General features: G+C 37.4%; 1 protein-coding gene across 1 annotated transcript in view; it reads right to left on the reverse strand.

Annotated features, from left to right (window-relative positions):
- Window positions 1–12,037, reverse strand: part of SHROOM2 (shroom family member 2) — a gene marked incomplete at its 5' end in the record, with an annotated part of 66,409 nt that overhangs the window by 9,357 nt on the left and 45,015 nt on the right. Inside the window, 2 exon segments of the mRNA XM_072414830.1 lie at window positions 416–958; window positions 2,301–3,038. Coding sequence (XP_072270931.1) covers window positions 416–958; window positions 2,301–3,038 — 1,281 coding nt within the window.

The following is a 12,037-nucleotide window of genomic DNA, read 5'->3' on the forward strand; positions in this document are numbered from 1 at the left end:
GGGGACGCCGGGCCTGAAGCAAGCTGCAGGTAAGTACCGGTGCCCGGCGTATAAATGACCACCGTCTTATACGCTAGAAAATACGGTATATATATCTCAACAGATAGATGGATAGTAGTAAATGATCCAATAGGTAAGGAGTTCCCTTTTTTAGCAATTATCTTAAGATCGAATGGGTAAAATGGACCTTCCCAAAATGTTTGTTGTATCCTGTAGAATCAACACCTTAACTGGAAATGCACAAATCCATTTTTTATAAATTGCATAGAACAGCAACAATCTGTAAAAAGTAAAATAATTTGGGCATTACACATTTCCTTATAGGTGTAAATTAATAATTAATGAACACCAAAAGTAGAAAAGAAAAAAAAAAAGTAATGGTCACCACATTATGAAATCTTTTTAATGTACATACTTTTCATCTGGGGGTCTTGGAGAAGGAACCTTTGGATGTAGCTTTCTGCGTTGTTGGGCTTCTTCTAGGAGATGCTCGTCGTTTCTAAATATTCCTTCCATGAGGTCCATTGTGGTCATCATTTTGGTGTTAGGGTCTAAAATGTCTGCAAGAGACTTGTCTTTACCTACTATTTCTCTAACCAGCTCTTCCGATTTTAAATCTGCATAAATCAACTCCTTGTTCTTAGAGTTACTACTTGAAAGAGAAGAAACCGCTCCATCTTTATTGTTTTCAGAGGTTTCGAGATGTAGTTGACTGTCCGTTAGTGTGAACTGTTCTTCTGGGTCTAGCCCTTGCCTTGTATAAGCACAAAAGCGAGAATAGGATTGTTCAGAGATGCTGAGAGTCTTGAGCTGATCTTTACCAACAGCAGTGTGTAAGGCAGGAGGCTCAATGGCACTCAGCAAGTTGTTCCTACTTTCCTTCTCTGCATTACTTTCGGAATGAACAATCTTGATGGGAACCATCTTCACTGTAGTGTTGTCTATCACTCGTTCAATTCTGATAAAAAAAAAAAACACATACTGTTAGTTTGTTCTTTTTATAAATACCTAATTATCTAGTAAACATCAGCATACAAACATTTTACAATTGCCATGCAAGCAAACTGCATTTAGAAAAGAATCCACAATCTCAGCTAAATCATAGTCAACATGTCACAAGATCTAAACACTATGTTTTGTTTTGTAAAATTACATGGCACAACAACATAAATATAAATCACTATGTTTTTAACGCAACTTTTGTTCTAAACAACACATGGAAAAAACCACTAGGGTAAAAAATAAATGTAAAGGGTCAAGGAAAGAACATCTCTGTCGTGATACACAGCTCAAGGGTGTTGTAAATGTAAAAATGAACTGAACTCGAGGGCCACATTTAAAACAAAATTGGTATTGGAGAAACCCGGTTTGAAAGAAACCTTGTGTACTTCACTGATCCCTCCAAAGAAATTACTGGTAAATATAGAACTTATTAAATTAGGATTGTCCCAGATATTGGTTGTTTGGGCACCAACCACTGCATTGTGGGAGGGCATGGGTATTGTCATGGGACTTCATGTCAGAGAATAGGACTTTTGTAGTAGGTAGCCTGGCAGATAGGTTGGACAATTCACATTTCTTAGCACTTAAAAGACAATAAAAATGGATACCATCTTACTTCTAATAAGGAAATACAAAGCATTCTGTATGGTGAATGCCTTCAGATGGAAAAATAATCATTTCCTGCAGTTTGTAGGAAGAGGCATTGTGTGTCACCACTGGTTTCTTTGAAACCTTTTTTTACGTTGTCAAAAAAATATAGAAATGATTGATATTTTGTGTTAAGTAATAAAAAAAACCTCTATATACACCAAATAAATATTTATTTAAAAAAAATTACAAAATTAAATTTTGAAAGTATTGTAGTTACTAGAATCCAAATAACGCCACACGGCTTAGGTTTTAGTAGTCCCGGCTAAGATCTCTTCTCACTTCTAAAAGAACCTAGCAAGAATGTGTGTAAAAATTCCTGACTGAGATCAATTTATGCCCTACCCTGGCATGGCCACACAAAAATAATTATGCTGACTAGTTAGTGCAGCCTTTCTCGACAGGTCTTCAGGGAACCCCTACTATAAATACTATTTCCACACCTCAAAGTATATTAGCAAAATTGGGCAGTGGGAACAAAGCCTCTTACATTGCTGGCCAGTGAAAAGTGTGTCACCAATACAGATAGCCAAAATGATCATTGGCATCAGTGGTAACACAAATTGCTAGTTGCACAAAGAACCCCTAGCAACCTCTGGAAGAACTCTGGCTGAGAAACACTGGGTTAGTGTTGGGTTATTAAAAATTACCTGGGCATGCTTTCATCTTGAACCATAAGTGGAGGTTTATCCGTAAGCTTTTGTGGAGCAAACTGAGGTGAAGGTGATCGTGAAGGTTCCATCCCAGGTTTTTGTAGATAACAAGGCTTCAAAGACCTTTCAGTGTCAGAAATGGAGTGTTTTTTCTCTAGGTGCTGTCCAACATTCTCCAGTGACCCAGAGAGTTGGGGGTTGTGCAAAGGCACACTTAAATGTTTGTCGGAAGGCACCCCCGGACTATGGCCAGGCGTTGTCTCAGGCTTAATGGCATCTAGGCTTGCAGGAGAGTAAGGGGGAACACTTTTCCCTTGTGCTGTTGTCAATAAGGATTCAGTGGAAGTAGCAAGAGAAGATGTAGAACCGTTCTGCCTCCAGTATTTGTCAAGCTTGGGTGGAGGAGGTCTTTGAGGTGCTGGTCCCCGTTTCTTGTTCACAGGCACTGCATCTGGATACAGGTTTCCTTCACTAATTTCGGAAAATGTCTTGATATCAGACTGATTTTCTGAAATCGGAGAAGCTGAAAAGCTGAAATCTCGGCTTCCGTACCTCACATTTTCATTCACAAATCTGTAATCACTGGGGAGAGTCCCAGATCTTGCCCTGCTTTGTTGGGGTACATTCACTGTGTCTGGGATCTCAGAGGATTTACTTGTAGCCTTGTTCTTGCTGTCATATAAACTTTCCTCAGTTTCTACAGAGGGGTATTCTCTGTCCTCTGGCTCAGAAATCCTGCAACAAAGCACATGAAGAATTGTAATGTTTTATATTAGTTCAGCTTGTGAAATTATAACTGATCAATAATTGTTTCTTACTTTGCACTTACACATACAATAACTGTACATTAACTGTACAAAATAACCTGTAAACCTTGAATTTTGATCTATTAAACTCAAAATGTAAATGTTGAACATTTTACATCAGTTTATAAAGCAACAAAAATATATTGACAAATTTAGAAAGAAGCAAACATGATAAAAGGTTAAAAAATAACAATAATACATTTGTATTTGTTCCTTTGTTTATTCAGCTGGCTGATTATTATTACACACACAGTATTTATATAGCGCCATCATATTATGCAGCGCTGTACAGAGTCCATAGTCATGTCACTACCAATTAATTCATGTGATTACCAATTAAGTTCCTGGCAAGGTCTTCCGATCTTAGATAAAGAGCCTAAATTTTAATATCCGCTACCCACCAAACTTCCCTAAGAATTTATAAATCTGCGTAAAGTACTTCACACAATCTTGCTTTCCTTTTAGAGGATTTGTAATTTTACTTTCACCAACTTTGTGAAGCTTGTAAAGTTCTATAAAATGCATTAAGAAGCCACCGAAGATTAACTGGAAAAACAGCAAAGGAAGGGTTATGTGGAACGTGCTGAAAGAAAAGTAATTATCTTTCTGGAGAGATGGCACTTTTTATTCAAAATTATGCACAATCACATCAAGCAGGTGTTGGTACTTGCCAGATGTAAATTTACAAGGCAGTAGAACACTCCAAGAGTTCAGCACAATCTGCTAGGAAATGAATGGCTATATTTGCATACTGCATCTCCATGCACATGCACTATTCTAATGAATGTTACATACACTGCCTCCAAAAAAAGTTCAAACAAGTAACTACAATACTCATCGACTTACAGATTTTTGTCATCTAATATAACCTCTTGACTCTTATATTGGTTAATAGTTGTGCAGTGTACACTGAGGAAGGGTAACACAAAGAACAGAGGGACTGCCAAGATAACCTCCTAGATTGTAAGCTCTTTGGGGCAGGGTTCTCTCCTCCTCCTATGTCACTGTCTGTCATTTGCAACCCCTATTTAATGAACAGTGCTACATAATATGTTGGCACTATATAAATCCTGTTTAATAATAACATCCCCCCTTTACTATAGAAATAAAATCACTATGTACATGTATAGTAAAAAAAAAGACATGGACACTGAATTCTGAAAATATACCCCATCTGTTGAAAGCTCTCCACCATCTGCTCACAGTTTGGGGTGCCAATGGCATGGTGAGTCATTCATAAGCAAGCAAAGGCTAGATGCTGAAGTAAGTGGGGAAGAATTATAACCTTTTATTTTATTGCTTTTGGTAACCCCCTCTACAAGATTTGTACCTACAGCCAGAGTTTTTGTTGGATGTCACAGCACAAGAAAAGAGAAAATCCGCCATATTTGGCCTACTTTATGGTCAATGGCCTCAAAAGGCACAGACAAAAATAAAAATACATTTTACAGAGAGAAAGGTTGAGAACAGCCATCATTTAACAATATAGCAATTTGTGTCCATGTTAGGTTGATTAGGCTCTGGTGTGGGAAAATGTATATTAAACCAAACATCCATGTGCCAGCTTGTGCCATCTGCCCTCAGGAGCAGCAAGTTTATAAAAGATAAAAAAGGCCATCTGTGGGGACATTCATACGTTCATACGTTTGTTTTCATTCTTTATTTTGGCAACAAATTCCAAATTGCTCAACAGATTGATTTAGGAACTGAGCCAGATAACTACAGCACATTGTACCCTTTGGTTCTCCATTTACAAATAACACAAACTGATCATTAACAAAATATGCAATTATATCTGTTCTTAATAACTGCAAACAATATATACATACTGTATACCTCCATATAGTCCAATGGAATCATAAAACACTTGCATTTTTTAAAAATACTTAGAACTTCGAAGTAATAAGTCCCTTTAAGCTAACGAAAAGACACGCACTCATGTGCAAAATATACCAGATTTTTAGTCTTCATTATCGAAGAAGCAGTCACAGCGATATGTCTAAAACAAAAGCAAGACTGGCAATCTACTAAGACATTTCTATGACAACTGGAAATGTACACATCACTTTACATTAGATTATCTTGCATGGCCACATTACTCCCCAATGTTCAGCTATTTACTTCTTTCCAAACTATCAACATCTTACAAATATTACGCTGTGGTTTTAGTTTAGGGTTTTAGTAGGTCTTATAAATATTATATATTTATATACACATACATACAAATATAAATAATAATTTTTAATGCCCAATGTCAACTATAAATCTTTATGTAACATTATATTAGTTTTCCTAACATCACTATCGTATACATACACAGCTATTTAATAATGGGGAATCATGCCACTGCAATTCCATAGCTTAAAGACATAAGCATAAGGTTTTGTTGTGCCAAAATAAAAAAAAAAATAAAATAAAAAAGGAAAAGATCTGAAATTTAAGTGAATTTGCAAGTCACATTGCATTGCAGACTTTTTTTGTGACAAATTAGGCATTACATTATTTTATACACAGCTGATGTCTTTAGATTTTCCACAGTACCTAGAAGGTGGACAGAATGGAGCCGCAGACAAAAGACATCTAGGCAGCAGTACTTTTGAGAGTAAAAATATCTTTTCAGTGTACAGAGTGAACATGTAAGCGTAGAAATATTGGAGATGCCAGCTCAATCCCATTTTAACAGGTGCAAGTTAAGGAGCATTAAAATTGAAGTTACCAACAGCCCTGGTTTTGAATTGGTAATTGACGTTCCGATCTAGTTATCCACAGACATTTTGGCTACAGCATGCAAAATTTGGCATAACTAGAATAAATCCTTTGGTCCATCCTGCCTTGAAACGATAGTACAAGTTGGTATCAGTGGTGGCGTCATGGTGTGGGAAATGCTTGGGAGAAATTAGGGCTGTAAATATCAGCTGAGCATCACTTAAATACCACACTGGACTTAATCATTGTTGTCGTCCATGGGAATTCTTTTATGTGATCTAGACAAATCTACCTAAAGCTTATTAAAACCAAAAAGCAGTAATAACTCTTGACGGGTTTTTAACTTAAGGTGCAGAAAAAACTTTAAACAAAAAAGGGATATGGAAGGTCTTTCTCAGGGATATATGGATGGAAGGACACATATAAAAACACATCATACAAATAGCTTACCTATTTAAAATCAACAATCATTAGCTAACTACTTAAACCTAAACTCAGAAATTTCACTTTACATAAAAGGGTAAACAACTGTTTTTTTTTTTTTTTGTGCAACACCCTTTGTTAAACACAAAAAAAGGGTGCAGCACCGCCCCCTAATTCTCGGCGGCCTAGGCGGACGAGAATGAATTGGAGTGCAAAGCCTCCCAGGATACCTACGTCACGCATCGCAGGAGGCTCTTGGCCATACCTTTTGTGCATGCTCGAGCATCTCAGACATGCGCACAAGGAGCCTTTTTGCGCAAAGAGAAATGCATGCGCAGTGAGATCAGCAAATTACTTTTCCATCCAATGTCACCCGATCTCGTGCCTAGGTCGGGTGACGTAGGATGAAGAACCCAGAAGTGAATACTAAGAGTGCGGCACCCGGAGCGCCCGCTCTGGGACGGATGCCGGGATGATGCGGGACCCAATGCAGGACACTTCCGGAGTGATAGACTGCACTGTGGGATTAAAGGTAAGTGTGTATATGTGTGTGTGTATATATATATATATATTTGTTTTTTTTTAGTTTATTTCCTCTTAAAATACATTATAGTTTACACAAACACATTGAAGTTTTTCCATCATTATCCTTTGTTTTCATTATCTCATATATGTAACCAACTGTTTCTAAAATCATGGTATCAGTTCATGTTCTGTGATTTTCCTTTGCAGCATTACGTACCAATTGTAACAACAAAAAATTATCATTTTGCGCAACTACATCTTACATATACCCCTGAGGAAGCCAGAAAGGCGAAAAACGTCAGGATTCAAGACATTTATAGTACATTAACATGTAGATGTTGACTGTATAGTTTAACCACACCCCATGACTTTATAATACGTCCTGGAAAAAATCTTTAATTCTTGTATATTTCATGCTGCAATAATTGAAATATACGAGTATTTATTAACCAAAAAAAAAAACCTTTCTTTCTTCTCCTTATTTTGTCAGACTACAGACTATGGCTACAACTGATAATGGTGAGACTGAGTACAGAAAAAAAAAATAATGTGGGATGATGTATTAATATAAATAAAAAAAACACAAAATTGTTCCCCAAAGACATTGTGCGTCCAGAAGTGACCTAACATTATAAACAGTTTGTGAAAAATAGCAATGGAAAAGCAATTTGAAATAGGAGGAAAAATGTAAAAAGGAGGGCTCAGGGCTTCAGCAGTCACATGAAAATGAACCATGTCATGATAATGTGTTTAGTCGTCAGGGTAGGGGAAAGGGTTCACGCAAGTTAATACTGACAAATTCAATAATATACCCAAAAGAAGTAAAACTTAATAAAGATTATGTGCTTCTCTCAAACCTGTGAAATACACAGAGTACCTACTGCTAAAATATTTTTTGCCAATCACTAGTGTTTTTTTTTTCTCAAGTACACTTTGAATAAATATTCAAGATTCCAAGGTTAAAAGGCAGGCTTCCATCCTTAAAGCTAAAGTGTAATATATTTCTATTACATATATAGTGTTTTCGGGATAGGGTAGGCAGTGAGATGAAGTATTCTTCTGTAAACATCACAGCACCCTGCAATGGACCTTTTTTTTTAGGAGCCTTAAACCAAGAATTGGACTGGCTCTTGGGAGAAAGAGTCAATTTTATTGTTGTATGATTATGTTAATATTTGCAGGGCCGTGTGGGAGGCTGCATAGTTGTTCAAAAGAGAGCAGAGACCTCTTGTGTTCCCTACATCAGCTTGATAAAATCCACACGGGCTGAATGTGTAAAAGTAGAGTACGCAATTAGCCAAAATAGGGAGGGTAAAATAAATTTTTTATCAAGAGGAGAAGGCTTGATGACACCAAGTCAGTTAGCGCAGAAATGGGGATATCTACTGCTGCTTCCAAAGTTTGCTGCGTGGAAATCAGTGTTCAGGAAATGGAGACTAACCACTTATAGCACAGGAAAGGACCATCTACAAATGTGAAAGAAGAATGGTAAGTGCCAGCAGCAAAAAGCAGCAATTAGCCAGCAAAATAAAGTCTGGCCAATTATAAGTTCTCCTCCTAACAGGATTGGACAAAGTTTATAGATAGAGATTTGTTTCCCCACCAGACCATAAATAGCCCAATGGAAAATGTAGGAGTGATCATATATTGGCAGAAGTTACAACAGAAACTTGCACTCCACCAGGATCCACCACTACCATATCACTGAGTATAGGAACAGATGACCGGCATGGTAAAGGCTTTGCTAAACTTTCATAGAAAAGTAGACTTTCACCATACTAGAAGCTATCTTAGAAGTATTACTTAAATAGTGAATGGGAAGAGGACACTGTTGGACTATGCAAAACAGAGCAAGTGGGATGGCTGAATCAATTCATAACCCCATAACTATTATATCACTTTGGGGTTTTTACAGTTTGATGTTTGCTGATGGATACAGGTACTACTAATTTGTAAACCACTGTTTAAAACAGATATAAAATCCCAGTTCTTGCCTTGTCATATTCATGCAGGTATGAACTTACATGAAATTGATTCTGAGTTAAACCACAATGGATGTAATATACTGTACAAAACCTGGGACCTGTCTTTGCCTGTTTAAACTAACAAAACTGGCCCCTTTTGAGCCAACAACAATATGACTTACACTGCACACATAACATTGTCTTAGTGTTTCTTATCTGTCAGTTTTTACTGTGCCTTTTTTTTTACATAATGCAATAAAAGCAAAAGGCAGCTAAAATGAAAAAGATTACTAGCTTGTGAAAGCTTCCAAGAAACTTAGGTGACCTATGCAGCTTAGGATATGTGTACAAAGATAACAAAAAGACCAGACCACAATCAAAAACATTATAAAACTGTATGTAGATAGTATTAATGTTTACAAGGACAATAGGATTATGCTGTACATAGTCAACAGGTTGAATAGTAAACCCTACACAAAACAATGTGGTTAGCAAAGCAATACACTACAAAAAATACAAACATGTTGTGTAAAATACAAAGTTTAGGTCTTAAAGCTGAACTCCAAGAAAAACAAACATTTACTCTTGCAATGACCCCTCATCTCCTTGGAGCGATTCCCAAAAATCTAGCATATGTACAGTGGTCCCCTGACACCGTTTAGCGATCTGCCCGGTTTGATGAACAATACATACTTGCCATATTCCCCACTCCTGCAGGCTTTTTCATCTTGCATGCACAACTGCTCTCCCTAAACATTATGGTTAGCTGTGCTGCCCAGCCGATCACAGCCACCCTGACGCCATCCCATGCAATGAAGGACCAGCAACCCATTTTCACAACTATTTAATCTACAGCTCATGGCATATTAGTTTGATCAGTGACTTCCTTACCGTTATCCCTGGCTTGGGGTTATGGGGTTCCAACCTAAAAGATGGTGGGAGTATTGTGTCATGGAGGTGTATGGTCACCCTGTGGCTTTTTCCTGAATTTTAAGCCTGGGGTGCTTTAATTCTTTTAAGGTTTCAAATACAAAATACTGCATAACCGATTCAAAGTATCTGAGTTTTTCATATTTTCAGTCTATTGAAAACTCAATTACCAATATTCTTCTGTGTGTCTCACACAGACTACTGACAGCTCTTACACAGCCAGCTCTCTGGCTACAGCAGCAGAATTCATCACCCTCCTATCTGTGTGTTTCAGACTACTAACTGCTCTCCCTCGCGTCCCAGTGTGCAGAATCTCCAAAATATCCCACACAGCTGATCCGAGGAGTAAGAATTCCAATGATCACAAACATTTGTACTATCGTGTACGTTTACCCTGTACTACCTTTTAAACCTTTGAGAAACATCAACATAAAAACCATGTATCAAAGTATCACCCCCCAAAAGTATCATCCCTGAGGAAGCCCAACAAAGTGAAACGTGTCCGGTGTAATACTTTCAAAAAAGAACACGGTTGCAAGTATTGTGTTTGGGAATCTGATGTATAGTACCAACATCCAGACCCCATGACTGTTTAATGGGCCATGGATGTGCCTTATGTACTGTCTGTAATAATGACAATACAGCATAGTCAGAGTTTACTAATTTCTTCAAGTTGCAAGAATGCAAGTTATTAACTATTTGATAATTTTTTTTTTTACCTACAGTTGAAATGAAGTCTATACACTGTTTCTATATACAATCAGTTTAACCAGCATGTTATGATTTTTAATGATGAGATCTAGGCAGCACCCTAAAGTACCCTCAAACCTCTCTCTCCGCTCGCTCCCCTACCAGTGTAGTGTCCTTTTGGACTTTTTTTTTCAGTTAGTTGTTCAAAACCAATATCTCACCGCCAATTACAATGACTAGCCAAATCCAAATGATTCAAACAAGAAAGAGGTCACTTTAAGTGGTAAAATATGTCCTCAAGTACAGAGTCTTTCCATGCTATAAATGTGTTTAGCACAGAATTCTAAAAATCTGCATCTAATTATATGTGTTCTGGGAAGTGCAAGACTGGTGTTTTCATTCAACATTACTAATATCGTTCCTGATATTTTTTTTCCAACTTATACTATCCAAAAACTGATCAGTTGAGAATGTTGTGGCTTCCTGTCTACTAATTTACATTTTTCCTGTGTTACTGTACCAGTCAGAGAAATGTCTATTCAAATTCAAACTAAAGTTAAAGGTCTACTATATTGTTTTGGTCATCCTTTCTACTCAAAGCCGCACAGTTAATACAAGATTTAATAGCTTGTTTTAAATGAAGCTGGTCAAAGTGAGGACCATTATGGTTTCTGAGCACATTGGGGTAAAATTTTATGGGAAATCTCACAGAGGTATAATAAAAACACTTATTTTTGGTAAAGGTTAGTATCTATGTCAAATGCAATGCAATGCATACGGAGGAGAGGGAATGTGCCCTTACCCTGGCGGCTGAAGTGTTAACCCCGGTCGCAGTAAATAGGGAAGTGAAGCATAACAAGGAGGCTCAAGAGCCGCGAGTTGCTGACCCCTGCCAGCCGGGATTAGGTCGGATCGACCAGGGGGGCGTTAGGCAAGAACGGACTACTGGCTAGGCAGGAGTTTGCCCACCCCGATCTAGTGTAATAAAAATTACACATTTTGGTTAGAATTTCAATTAAAATTACATACTGTGCATTTACTGTGCTTGTTCCCTAAGAACTATAAACTGAGTACTCATTGTGTATTAGTGGACTGTTTATTTTTTTTTTTAATGCCCAATATTTTTGGCCTATTATAGGTTGAAATAAGTGACCTACAGTTTAAATTCAAATAATTCTGTGGCTTCTTAAAAATGTAAGGAAATTTGGTACCTCTCATCAGGGACATGATCGATCAATCTCAGCTTATGTGTTATCAGGTGATGTGTGTTTAATATTTTATATGGTTACGTGTAGAATTCAGTATGGAATTTATACTGATCCACATAAAGCCGAACTGTGTATCTCGCCACTGGGGATCATAGGAATATCATACAAATAATGTCTGACCCCTAATAAAGATTAATAAACTTTGCAAGGAGGATGCAAGAAACTGTATCGTTGGAAAAAGAGACGAGCCCGAATAAGGTCTAACTAATGATGGTAGACATGATCGGTCACATTTATCTGAAGGTATAGCTGCCAATATTTGTTCTATAGCTGCAAAAAAAAAAGCTTTCCTACCTGAAATTTTGACCTTGTCATGTTATGAAGCAGTTTTACCTTGCCAGCAAAAGCGGTTCCGAACAGATTCCCTTTTTGGGCTTAGTGTAAATAGGATGACTGTCCTGGTTGGTTGGGATAGACCTTGA

This window comes from Pyxicephalus adspersus, chromosome 1 (genome assembly GCF_032062135.1).
Source record: "Pyxicephalus adspersus chromosome 1, UCB_Pads_2.0, whole genome shotgun sequence".
Classification (NCBI taxonomy): domain Eukaryota; kingdom Metazoa; phylum Chordata; class Amphibia; order Anura; family Pyxicephalidae; genus Pyxicephalus; species Pyxicephalus adspersus.